Here is a 14,450-nt window from a genome sequence, read left to right on the forward strand (position 1 = left end):
TAGTCTGTTTAGTCATTTTAGTACTTTATCTTATTATTTTAACATGTCTAACATAGCATTTCTAATATTTATTTATTTGTTTGTTTGTTTGAACGGTTTAAGTTTATCACCTAATATTTAGATTTTATTTTATTTCAGCTTTATTTCAATTCATGAAAAAAATTATAGTTTTAATGAACAATATAAGCACTGTTACAGATTTCCGCATCAAAAGCAGAAGACTTTTCAAAACTGTTCTTCATTTGCTTCATTTAGTCTCATTGCTGGCAAGGAGAAACAGTTGAGATGTTAGAGATCTCATGTATGATTTTTTTTTCTAAACCACTACACCAGCATGATACAATGGCACACAATAGTATCTGTCTCAAACCCTCCTTCCCCTTTGGCAGTGACCTGGAATGGACGATTCCTTCAGAACATGAAGGTGTATCTCGCTGCAGTCGGTGTTGGTTTATTCCCACTGGGGTCTATTACCAGACCTGCGTGTCACACAAAGGCCTGCGGTGCATGATTGCGACCCTGCTGTGACCCTAGTCCTTGTACCTAGTCTTCCTACAATGCACCTTCTCAACAGAAAACAAACAGCAACAAAGGCAGCTCCTCCAGCAGGACGAGGTGTTCCTCTGGTGCACATTCTCACACACCGAGTGACAGACCGTGTGCCCTCCAGGGAGTCTCCCTCGCCTCATTTGGGCATATTCTCTCGTTGCAGGGCTCATGCTAAGCTCTTTATGAAGGCTTTCCCAAATTCTCCTTCTTTTGTCTCTCAGAAAACTCTCCAGCTGGAGTGTAGCATAAAAGAAACTTCTTGTGAGAAAACGAAACTTTAGTGCTTCAGTGACACCGTAATTTAACCACAGAGGAGTCCGGTTTCATCATTGTGTTTTGCGGAGGAAAACCCATAAACAGTGTTTAACTGTTTCACTGCCACAATGGAATGCGAAAGGTTTGGCTGCATGGTTTGGGTAAAATTTAGATTGATTAAATTATTTGTTTAATTATTTATGAGTGGAATTCGAACCACTATCTATCTATATGTACAAAACAAAAAAATCCTGCTGCCTTAAAATGTTAAGTTCAGTCAACTCAAATAAGTTTAGTCAACTTGAAATGTAAAGTTGTACTAGGTGACGTCTTATATTTGAGTTGACTAAACTAAAAAATTAGTTTGTTAAACTTAATAGCTGTGTTTGTTACCCAGCTGCCTTAAAATTGTAAGTTGAATCAACTCAAATATCTAAGTCGTCACTTAGTAAAACTTAACATTTCAAGTTGACTAAACTTTTTTTTGAGTTGACTGAACTTAAAATTTTAAGGCAGCGGGGTAACAAATTATTTTAAGTTGACTCAACAAATTGCTTTTCACAGTCTATCTATCTATCTATCTATCTATCTATCTATCTATCTATCTATCTATCTATCTTTAAACTGCAAGAATTTTGCAGTTTACACTTGATGCAAATATGATTTAAATGAAAAGAACCCAGATCTTCTTCACTTTGTGTTGTATCCAATGGTTAAGCTAATCAAACTCAGGGCAGCCCCTAGGATCAGGTTTATGTGGAGCATTATTAAATCGATTTCACATTAAAACCGCACTATGCCATATCAGAGTTTTGATGTTATCTCTAATAATTGTACGGCCCTTGTGCGTTGGTAAAGCTCAATTAGTGTACGTACAGAGAACAGTTAGAGCATTTAGTCCCGTGTGCTTCCTGTCTGCACCTGCTGTTCTTAATGATGTCGATTTGCATAAAGTTGTTTTATCCTCCATTATCTGCAAGCAGTGAGAGCGTGGCGACCGCTGGACGCTGTTTGCTTTCTCTCGGATTGTGCTCATCCTCTCCTCATTTCCCATTTCAGACATGCATAGAAACACTCACAGCACATTATGTACAATTCTCTTTACGTACCTCTCAACAACATATCAGAGAAACAGAGCTCTCTGCCTCATAGATCTCATCTTTTGATGAGATCCATCTTGAGTAATTGAAATCACAAGTGGACAATGCTACATGCAAGTGTAAATGAAGTCTTAAAGACACATTGTGATCTGATCACTGAATCAGCTTAAAATTTGAATGCACCATTTATACTGCTATAAAAAAAATGTTACATTTTGTGTTCTATTTCAAATAAATGCTGTTCTTTTGAACATTCCATTCATCAAAGAATCCAGAAAAATAAAATGTTTCACAGTTTCCACAAAAATATGAAGCAGCACAATTGTTTTTTAGTATTGATAAGGATCAGAAATATTTGCTGAGCAGCAAATCAGCATATTAGAATGAATTCCGAAGTATCGTGACAATGAAGACTTGAGTAATTAATAAAATGTTACAATATATTCAAATAGAACAAAAAACATTTTAAATTGTAAAAATAGTTCATAATATTGTTTATTTTACTGTATTTTTGATCAAATAAATACAGCCTTGGTGAGCAGAAGAGAAAACTAGGGGTGTGACGAGACACAAGACAAGACACGAGACGAGATGACACAAGATTTTTAAACTTTTCTTAAGAAATTCTCAATGATGAAATATTCTTTTATATAAAATAGTCTTTTATTCAACTGAAAAAGACAAAATGCAAAAAAATGTAGGTGTATTTTGAACTTTATGAAATGAAACTTCCATTTTAATGAACTATATGCAGTAATAAACAACATTTAAAGAAGAGCTTCACGATTCTGGATAAATTAAGAATTCCAGTTGTTTTTAATAAATTGGAGACCATGATTCTCTCACGATTCTGGAGAAAAAAGATTAGAAAACCAAACAAAATAACGTAATTTACTAGTGGTTCTGACAAGTCTTTTAAAAACATAAAATAATAATAATAATTTAAAAAAAGAAACATTCAATGAAGGAGAAGTCAGTGTCTCACTTCATTAAGACTTATTTACCTATTGAAATCTCCTGAATGAAGAGGTGGAAGAGGATAAGTGTTACTATACTGTACATACAAGTGTTAAGATACTTTCGTTTTGATCGCTGCTGTAGACAATAAGTGTTTATGCCGAAACTATAAACTTTTATCCCAGTACTTCTATTATTTAAATGTCTGTAACACAGAAATAATGATTATACTGTGGTTGAAAAGACTGTTTGTGTTACTTTTTCTGCGTTCACATTTACCCCTACCCTCTGATTTATTAACATGGGCAGCGCCAAAACGTGCTTCTCACGCTCCACTGACACTCGCAATGTGAAACAGTCCTAATAGACATAGTTTAATCATTCAGGAATAAGATTGCGTGGGTGTTTGAATCGAGATCATGATATTTTAAGGATTAATCATGCAGCTTTAATGTAAACACTGCAAAATGTTTTGCCAGGATATCGTCACGACATCGGATCTTGGTAGGTTTTTTGTAGGGATCCCTACAAAAAACTTGCCAATCCCAAACTTCTGAACAGTAGCGTACAGACAGAAAATTGACCCAAAGATGAATATTACTCACCCTCATGTTGTTCCAAAACCTGTGTGACATACATTATATTGCACACAAAAGAAAAAATATTGGGTCCAAACAATGTTGGACCCCACTGACCTTCATAGAAAGAGACACAAAGAGGCACTTTTCAAAATATTACCTTTTGTGTTCCACAGAAGAAAGAAAATCATAAAGTTTCATTTTTGAATAAGCAAATCCATCTTTCTTATGACTGACAGCATAGTAAGTGATGTACATACTGTAGTCATGCAAACAGAGACCCTGAGAAAGCATGAAATGCATTTGAGATGCATGATAATACCAGGTGTAAATGGGGCCAGAGAGAGCGAGAGCTTTCCATGCACTCTATAATGCAAAAGAGGCACGCAAACATAACATGTAATTCTACCTTTGCATTTCAGCAGCATTTGGTGCCTAATTTAGTAATGCCAGCATTAGACTTCCTGCATTGAAACTGTGGGTCAGACGGAGGCAGCCGTTCTGTGAGGTGTCACTATATCCGGAGGGAAATCACCCCTCTCACCCTCAGATATCCATGACCAGAAACACCACGGGCAGATTAGTCACGCCTCGGCCCGCTCGTATTTACATTAGCAGTGGATTTCACACCGTGATCTCTACTCCACCTCTATGTCTTACAGTCACGCGTTTCAGCCACTACAGTCCGATCGCCCCGGGTGGTCCTGCGGACGAATACTTGTTGAAGCTGTGCACTAGAAAAATGAGCTGTGACACTTTTTTCAGACTGCAATTCAATCATGTGTGCTGACGCCTCTCTCTTTTTTCGTTTTGTGTGTGTGTTTTCCAGAGGACCAGATCCCTCATGGCTTTCCCACCATAGACATGGGCCCGCAGCTGAAGGTGGTGGAGCGAACGCGCACCGCTACCATGCTCTGCGCCGCCAGCGGGAACCCCGACCCGGAGATCTCCTGGTTCAAAGACTTCCTGCCTGTCGACATTAACAGCAGCAGTGGACGAATCAAGCAGCTCCGTTCAGGTACAAAGAACATTGTAAACACAAAAGAGGCAAATAAGCTTGAAGAGTAAACTATAATGAGCTTTTTGCAGATGATAATTGAAAAAAAAAACATTCAAAAACATTGAAGCCGGCGACACCTGCTGAATATGATTTTTTTTTTTTTTTTGTGACAAAGACAATAGAGCACAACAGTGAGTGGCCGCTTTTTTCCAGAAGATTTTTTTTCCATGCATTCTCTCCATAGGGATTTCAGAATATTCTTCAATAAGGAGTTCTAAGGCTTGAACCAAACCAGCTCCCAGCTGAATCGCATTGCGACATTTGATTCAAAGCAATTGAAAGTATTTGAACATTTAAAAAAATGCAACAGTACAAGTGCGCTTACTTCATAAGGGAATGATGGGATTGAATCAGAAATGACATTACAATACGAAATTATTGCCTGTGTAAGATTTTTTTATAGAAATGAATACTTTTATTTAGCAAGTACTCATTAATTTGATCAAAAATGACAGCAAAAACATTTATAACGTTACAAAAAGATTTCTATGTAAAATAAGTGATGTTGTTTTGAAGTTGTTGTTCATCAAAGAGTCCAGGGAGAAAAAATGTATCATGTATTTCCACAAAAGTATTAAGCGACAACTGTTCTTCAATCACTGATATTAGTCAAAAAAGTCTGGAGTAATGATGCTGAAAGTTTTAGTTTTGCATCACAGGAATAAATTATATTTTACAATATATTAATATAGCAATTTTAAATTGTAAAAATATTTCACAGTATTACTGATTTTACTGTATTTTTGATCAAATAAATGCAGCCTTTGTAAGCAAAGTGAGACTTCTTTCAAAACCCATCCCTGAACTTTTGAACGCTTGATTGAAAGAATAAAATACCACACGCTTGACATTTATTGCAAAATGTTGAGGGTAGTGTATTTCTTCCCAGGATTAAATGCAATGTATCATCATATAAGGACCTCAGAGCTCATACTACGTAAATCTCTGTGCAGAGAATGAATAGATTTTTCACTTCTGGAATTCTATTGCAACGCATATAGACAAGTGACATTTCAGTTCCAAATGAGCCTCCGGTTTCATTGCGTGTCTTAAAGTAAACGGAAACAAACAGGAAGACAGAGTGGCTCGCAGTTATTATTCCTATAACCCTCCGGTTAGGACACACAAACATGATTAACATGACAGCACGGTGATTTGTTTTGATTAGAATCGTCGGCCGTTGTCAACAATCATTTCCTGCGTCAATCGTCAAACAGCTCCGTATTTGTCAAATTATTCCCAGTCGGCCAATCCATCTCGCAGCTAGCAGACAATCACGTAATTTATTTGTTTGGATACAGTCCATTATTTGATCCTGAGATTAGCTTTGCTCTCCAGCCATTAGCGCGAAGGCCTTTTTCCATTAACGAATGCTAATGAAACAATTTTTCAATTCGTGACCTTTACAGAACGCCTATGAACAAATAGGAAAAGCACTCATGATTCAATACCTAGCGCTTCAAACGGAACCTTAATCTCACTGGAACATGTCATTGTGTATGAGTAATTACCACCAGCCTCGCCAAAGCAGGTGATTCTACGCTGGACGTCAGTCAACAATCTGTTTACAATGCAGACTGGGGTGATAAGCAGACAAGCAGGCCAAATCTGATAAGGAGAGATGGGAAATGAGAGTGTCTCGGATTGTAATCCTGCTCCTCTCAATGTAAACACTCATAAGACTCTACGTCAGAAGTCAAACGTCCTACACACGTGAGCTGAAGGCCATTTAGATATTCAAGTGTAGTGCTGTGGACCCTTTTCACAGTTCTGTGGTTTGTCATAGTTAGGTAAATGGACACTACACATTTGCTCCAGTAGCAATTTGAACAATCCATAATAGTATTTCTATTACTGTTCAACAGAGAAAAAAAATATCAAGAGATTGATTGCAGTGGTCAGAAGAGAGAAAGATGTCAAATTTATCATCACTCCCTTAGCTGTATTAGAAACACCCAGTTTTCTGTAATTTAATGGCAAGGTAATATAACACATAGTGTTTTTTATGGAAATACAGTAACGTTTGTAGCACCACTCTGGGAGTCTATGGCAGCACATAGAACCGCTTGTGGGAAAGTTATGAAATTTGGCATACAGACAGTCTCAATATTAACCATAGCAAATTTGGACTCCCTATCTCAAACTCTCTAGCGCCACCAACAGGCCAAATTTGCACTAATGTTTCTGCAAATAACTTTTGAACCATAAGCAGAAGTAAAATTCTTCTTTCCTCTGATTCCTTGGCCCAATGGCGAGTTGAATGTACAACCTAAAATTTCTACGAGTCAAGATTATTTGCAATTTTGAATTATGCAAAAAACCAACTATCTCAAACTCTCTAGTGCCACCAACAGGCCAAATTTGCACTAATATTTCTGCTAATAGCTAATTTCTACGGGTCAAGATTTTTTGCAGTTTTCAATTATGCAAAAAATCTACTTTTTCAAACTCACCATAGACGGTTTGTCCGATATCTAGCAATATTGGCTCAAATCATCTTTAGAGAATGCTGGCCAAAAGTTATCAAAAGCTTTTTGATAATCCAAACCGTTTTCGTTAAGCACGTTAACAAATTTGCTGTATTTTTGTATTTTCTGTTATAAATCATAAGAATCTTATATAATTATTTTATAAAATTTCATATTAACTTTATGAAATGTGGCACACAGATAGAGAATAGCCTCAGTATTAACCAACACAAATTTGGAGTCTCTAACTCAAACTCTTTAGCGCCACCATCAGGCCAAATTTTCACTCATTTTTCTGCTAATAACTTTTGAACCATAAGGTCTAAAAGCAACATTTTTTTCCTCTGATTTCTTGGCCCACGCCAATTCAAATGCATACCAATTAAATTTCTAAAAGCATACCAATTAAATTGTTAGAAAAATCTGCTTTGTCGAGAGTTTGTCCAATTTTGACCAAAATTGACTCATCTTCAGAGCGTTCTGGCAAAAAGTTATCTAAAGCTTTTTGATATACCAAACCGTTTTTGTAAAGTTTTCTTTGCTTTTTACCATTAAACCATAGAGCTTTTATTTTGATCGAAAATTGCAAAGAAACGTCACTTTTGAAATGCTTCTATTTTGTTGACATCTGTTTTATAAACCTTTCTTATTACAAACTTAGGAAGACTTTGCTGAATGTTTATAAGCATTTCAAACTCACAGCATGGAAATAATTTAAACCATATCGAGACAAGCACTGTTATCACGAGCAGCTCATGATAAAAGATCACACTTTGAAACATCTGCATCAGATTACATATTTACATAATTACCACACAGTTTTTGCGATTTGATAATTGTGCTAAATAATATAGCATTTTTAGGCATAGTTAGAATTCATTTTTTTTTTTAAAAAGTTACCGGCACATGGGCAATTAACAGTGTTTGAAGCTGGTTCTTACATGCATTTGGTGCTTAGCGAGTGTTAATTTTAGGCGCTGTTAATTAGAGTGGAAATGCATCAGTCTGTGAAAAGGGTCCATTGTTCAAACTAAATTCTTTTTCATTTCTACAAACATTTGTGCTACAGACACAAATGCTGCCTCAAATCGAGCAGCTTCTTGTGGTGTGCAATTACTTTTATAAGCAATCGAAACATTTTTATCTGACAGGTGATAAAAAGGCGACAATCCCGTAGACATGCGTTACCGATTTTTACCCACTACGCCACACTAAGCTCTCAGGCAAAGGTGATTTATGATGATTGGTGTGCAGATCTTTATGAACAGAGATGTGTCAGGCTGATTATTGATTTCTCCTTCGCAAGATAATGGATGTCCAGCTTAGCTGCTGTTTAAAGTCTTAAATACAGCCAGGATTGATAGCGACTGTCTCTCGGCGAACTGAGAACTCCTACTGCTCTTTAAGGGGAAAAATTAACACATGCTCGAGTTTTCTCCCTCTAGCCATAGTGAAGATATAGTAAAGTCTTACTATTCTTCATTATGCTCGTGCTACACTGCAGACTCAACCCAAAGTCCTCAATCCTGGGCTTTCTGAGGCTCCCAGTGTACGCCAGGCTCTCTGTAAACTGCTGATGGACCACAATCCACACAGTTTACAGGGGGCTTCCTCATGTCTCTGATCCCCCTTCCCAAATCTGCACTGTTTTCACATGGTGGAGTGTTGACTTATAATCCAGATTGACATGAATCTGCATCATAGTCAACAGACTCCATATGGACTCTTTTTGATACCTATCTGCACTAAAATACTTTATTTCTTTGGTCAGAAAAAAACGTAACAATAGCAAGTAGGAGCTTTTTCAAAGTCTCTTTTGAAAGTAATAAGACTCAAGGGTCAGTCAATGCAATGAGATTGAGCTATCACTTTTCACAAAAAGGTTTCTTTTTTCTGTGTTGCATCAGACAACTATATTTATTTAGCACAGCTGTGGTCAGAACCAAAGGCCAAAGTTGTGCTGGAGGTAGAATGTGCATCACTGTAAAAATAGCAGAAGACCCTTGTGCAGAGAGACTGAATTATTACTGGCTCACAAGAATGAGTCATTTAAAGGCCAAAACATACTCTACACAAGTACATGAACTCAGAGACTTGAGTACAAGGGACGCTATTGCAGTTATTACTGTAAGCTCTTCTTCTATAGACAGTTTTCTTTTTTCAGGTCCGCTGCTGTTATGTTTTGCTGCGCAATTTAGTTCAAATGAATTCAACTTTTAGCATGTTCATAACCAGCTACCTGAATAATAACACATCTATTTTGATCACAGTAACTCCTTTGAGTACTGGAGAAAATTACGTATGCGCAACAGGACCGTGCGAACTTGCATAGAGTATGTTTCTGGCCTCAAGCAGCAGTGTAAACTTCATAATGTGAATTAACACGCACTGAGAACAGAAGAGCCGAACGTCTTCTGGGGAAGATTGTACATGCCGCTCCTTAAATAAGAAATCTTTTTCTCCTGTTCATTTCTCTCTAGCTCTTTCTCTCTCTCTCTCTCTTTCACACTAACAGTTCTCTTTAATCTTATTTGCATTCATATTACCTCACCAGGTGGTACACCAATCAGAGGTAAGAATGCTGAAAACAGAAAATATCCAAATGCGTCATCTTTCGATTCCTCTTTCACCCCCAAGTGTCCCCCTCCATCACCCTGTCCCCACCTTCTCTCTCATTCTGGAGTCTTTCTCTTTGTCTTCCTCCTCGTCTTCGATCCGGCCTCGTCTCTGTGCATGAACCTCTGCTCGTCTGTCTCACTAATGGACGTCTGATTCAGCCTAATCGAAAAGAATACATCAGTGTACCAAACCATACCAAACCACCAGAAACCTGCAGACTTGTTTTCTCTACGAAGGCGCATCCGATTAGCGTCTGCTTTAAATGGATTTCACATAATCTGCCAAGAACATATCCACCACATCTTACCCCAAAATTAGTTACTGAAGAAGGCGCTAAAGTAAAATGTCTGAATACATTACAGTAAGAATCTGGGGGAAATGTGCTTAAGTGTCATTTTCCATTGCTCTGACCTTTACTTACTATCCAGATGACTGACAGTCTGTCTGATCAATAGCTGAGCAGAGCTGCAGTGCGGCTTGAGAAATTGTGAGATACCTGGACAACATCTCATTCCCCGCGGCAGAAGAACTTAATGTCATTATGACAGTTTGTATTCACCGAACGCCCTCGTCTCCAGGCTTTTAGCAGAAGAGTTCAGAACGGCCAAACTGAGGGATAGAAAAGCTCACCGCTGATCTGACAGGACTGATGTAGAAGGAAAGAAATGCAAGATTTGACCGGAACTCAGAGCCGATCTTTTCAGAGAGAATGTCAGGGCGAGAAAGTGAGATGAGACCGAGAGAGGGCAGAACAGCATCTTTCAACATCAGTCTGACACTAGCGCTTCAGATGTAATAAGTGATAGAAAAAAGCCTGCTTTCCTGATGACTAGAGAAGAAGAGACTGGAGCTCTGTTCCAAATGCTGCTGAGCTGGATTTGAAAGTACTGCGTTGAAAAAGCCATTGCAAACAGCAAAATTAAAAAGATATCTAATTTTGATATGTGATATGTACACATATTCCATAGTATCAAAGAAAAACCCTCCTAGGAAGTTACCAGTTGTTTGAAAATGTAATTATATGATTTTAAATACATAAACAGCAATAATATGGCAAGTTCATATTTTTCAGGACATACTGTAGGAATAATTTTTACCACTAGTTTAACAAAATAAAGAGCAAAGCACATGCATTAGGTGTGTGGTTTATGCTTTATCTATGTATTTACAGTAATTATTTTATTGTGCTGACACAGAGAATAATGGAGAATGTATTTTTTAGATAATTAGTGATGTTTACGTTTACATTTATGTATTTGATGCCTTCACCAAAAGTGATTACATTTAAACTACATATCGATCCCAGTGTTATTTTAGTATCATTGATACACTATTATAATTTTTGTTAATATTTTGAATTAGATGTTTTTATATTTTTCTTTTTATATATATATTTTTATAGTTTTTGATTTTTTTTTTAAGTTTCAGTATTTTTTTAATGTCTATACTATATTTATAATAAAATTTATTAAGTTAAGTACATAAACTTTAAATGAAATGTTGCCTTCTTTCTTTGTTTTCTTTTGTGCTTTAATTAGTGCTGTGCAACAGTTAATCACATCCAAAATAAAAGTTGTTGTGTACATAATATATGTGTGTGTGCTGTGTTAATTATTATTATTATTATTAATTATTAATTATATTAATAAAAACGTATACATGTAATTATTTTCCAAATATACCCTGTATGTGTGTGTATTTGTATATAAATAATAAATATACACAGTATACACACATATATTATGTAAACAAAAACTTTTATTTTAGATGCGATTAATCGCAATTAATCGTTGCACAGCACTAGTTGTTTTTTTTATTATTTTGCCTTTATTTAAACAGGAAGTCTCATTTATTTTATTAATTTATTTTTTATTTTATTTTATTTTAGTTTTTTTTGTGTGTGTTTTTAGCATTAGTTACTGATAATAACCCTGGTTGATCTTTAAATAGACATTTTTTCAGCTCACTTGGGTTTGGAACAGATCTCATTTGTGTGTGTATGTGTTTATGTGTGCTGTAAGTGTTTTAAAGAGTCATTCTTCTGTATAATACACTCGTGGAGCGAGGTTAATGCTCAGGTCTCATGCACTCACAGTCTTTCGATTATGTTTCTATTGTTAATGCACACGTTAAAACCCATCCCATAATGCATTTCAGGAATACTTCTGAAATACACTTTGACAGCATTTTTAGTTCTCTCGGTGTGCTTTCATCATCCACAGATTGCATGATGTATGTCACATCACGCAAACAAACAGCACCGCCATACTAAAACACCTAATGAGCTAATGATTTTTTCAAAATGAAATGTATATGAACGTTTGTGTTCATTTATGTGTGTTATCAACAGAATTCTGAATCAAGGTAAGTGAAAGTGTAAAGACAGAGATAATAAACTATGAGAACTTGGATATATATTGGTGGCAGAAAAAAAAAACGTTTTAATTCACCTGGATTTGCTTTTGTTGGCAGAATTGCTTGTCAGTGGATGCATTGAGGATGTATTGACAGTAATTGCAGCGTCTGTATTATGTCTTGATAGATCCGTTCTTTAAGAGCACGGCTTTGTCTCAGCTCGCAGAATAGCAGAGCTTATGTATGGTGACGTTTTTAGCTGGCATAGCCTGCAGGTCTTTTTACTTGCCACAATGAATAAATAACTCAGTTTGTTTTAGATTTATTAAATTATGGAGTGAAAGATGTTGCTCTTTTCTTTCACTGTTTAGAGAGATGAGAAAGGTCATAGCCGAGCGTTAGTCAATGTGTACGTGTTGTTTAGGCAGAAAAAATATTTTCTTTTCCTCAGGCCGCCCTTGTTTAAAGCGATCGAGGTTGAGATTGTTTGTGAGTGTGTGAGAGAGCATTCGTGTGGGGTTTGTGATTGTGTGTGTTGTGTTTGCAGGGGCGCTGCAGATCGAGAACAGCGAGGAATCGGACCAGGGCAAGTATGAGTGTGTGGCGGTGAACAGCGCGGGAACACGCTACTCCGCGCCTGCCAACCTCTACGTCAGAGGTAAGACATGCAACCAAATCCAAAACCCCATCCCGTTTCACCTCAATCTGCTCTCCATACAGGCTTTACCACGGCCAGAACAAGACCTGTCACTCAAAAAGCACACATTCCTCTTTAATCACCCATTTGTCTTAAAAGAAATACAGTTCTGCAGCGGAGCTGTTTTCCAGTTTTGAATAATCAAGAAATGTTTTCCACACAGCTTTTCACTAAATGAATTGGAAGATTTTTATTTTATTTTATTTTTATTTTATTTTATTTTATTTTATTTTATTTTTTGAATATATATATATATATATGCATATTTATTTTTATTTTATTTTATTTTATTTTATTTTTATTTTATTTGATCGTTATTTATTTTTTATAATTAGTAATGCACAGTATTTGCCTAGATATATTAATTTCTTTGTCATATTTAAAACTTTTTAACTTTTGGCATAGTAAAATGTAACTTATAAATTTAATTTTTCAAGTTAAACTTACAAACTTATTTACAACTGTATAAAGTGAAAAAATATACTTAGATTTAATCGTACAAATGTAATTTTACTGTAAAATACTAGTAGCAAAAGTATGTTACACCTTATAATTTACTTTTTTTTAATCTAACTTGTATTTTAATGCAATATGTGTATTTTTTGTTTGTCTGCTTTTTAATTAAAATGTTTTAGAACATACTTTGACACTTATATGCAGATTTTGAGCCAACAATCTCTGACATCCTCAACAGTTTGAAAGAACTGATTCACTTAAATTAATCAATCTTCCCTTAATTAATCTCCTTTACTATAAAGGAGCTCCTACAATGTAAAAAGTTCAGCAGCTGACTTAAAATTTTAAGTTAAATCAACTTAAAACTACAAGTCATTTCAACTCACTACAATAAAGTAAGTTAAAATGACTTGTATTTTTAAGTTGATTTAACTTGTTAGTTAAACTTTATTAAATTATTATTCATTTTTTTATTAATTAATAATTTTTTATTATAAATTTCTTATTATTAAATTTCAAGCTGCTTAAGTTTTGAAACTGGTAAAAACTTTTTACAGTGTACAAGTTTATCTTTACAACTAATATACTTTTTAAAAGCTTTTAGATTCAAGTTTATTGTAGCTGATATAGCTGTTACATTGATTATATTTTCATAATTTTTGTCCTAGTGATCTTATTTTTTTCTATTTTTGTTATTTTTGAGATGTGTTTTAAATTGAATATTTTTATAACTTTACAGTTTGCATTGCATTCATTGTTAATTGTGAAGAGATCAGCCTTTCACTAAAGATCATTTACATCTCAAAAGTCAGCCTCTTGAAGTGGCCAGAGAGATTGAAAATTTTAAATAGCAATTTTTGGTGCTAGAAAACTTTGATTAGCATTATAAATGGACTTCAGGAACAAGTGCAGAATATATTTAAAAACAGTAACGTGTACCAAATGAGATGAAATGCCCTGTAATGCTGCTGGTCATGAAGGCTGGTGGAAATGGTGGATGTGTTGTTAGGGCATCAAGGAAAGGACCGTGTTGAGACTTGCAGGCTAGAATGGAGAATCCCATTGTGGAAATTCCCTCATTAATGTCGGGATTTATTACAGCAGATATAGAGACCACTGAAGCCTCGTTTCAAAGTAAAAGCCTTTTATGTAACACACACTTTTGCCTGGCAAGTGCTTAAAGGGCACTTCAAATTCAGACCTTTAAATAAAGCGATACGTGGCTCTTTGAGGGTGTTTTTGAATTTTGCATTTGTGTATGTGTCTGAAATGAAAGCAGGGGAAATGAGAACTAGACACAGATCTTTGTCCATAAATTCTCCTGGTCTTCTTCCTCAAGCCTTTGACCAATCAGAA

At 35.7% G+C, this 14,450-nt stretch overlaps 1 protein-coding gene across 13 annotated transcripts in view; it reads left to right on the forward strand.

Moving 5' to 3' along the window:
• ptprfa (protein tyrosine phosphatase receptor type Fa) overlaps window positions 1–14,450 on the forward strand; it is a 236,252-nt gene that overhangs the window by 130,160 nt on the left and 91,642 nt on the right. For 8 of the 13 annotated variants that reach the window (XM_051111347.1, XM_051111346.1, XM_051111352.1 and 5 more), the window contains exons 5-7: window positions 4,269–4,457; window positions 9,522–9,539; window positions 12,489–12,599. In XM_051111347.1, coding sequence (XP_050967304.1) covers window positions 4,269–4,457; window positions 9,522–9,539; window positions 12,489–12,599 — 318 coding nt within the window. The remainder of the gene's footprint in view (window positions 1–4,268; window positions 4,458–9,521; window positions 9,540–12,488; window positions 12,600–14,450) is intronic. The other 5 variants (XM_051111350.1, XM_051111351.1, XM_051111353.1 and 2 more) reach the window with 1 other exon arrangement.

Source organism: Labeo rohita, chromosome 6 (genome assembly GCF_022985175.1).
Source record: "Labeo rohita strain BAU-BD-2019 chromosome 6, IGBB_LRoh.1.0, whole genome shotgun sequence".
Classification (NCBI taxonomy): Eukaryota; Metazoa; Chordata; class Actinopteri; order Cypriniformes; family Cyprinidae; genus Labeo; species Labeo rohita.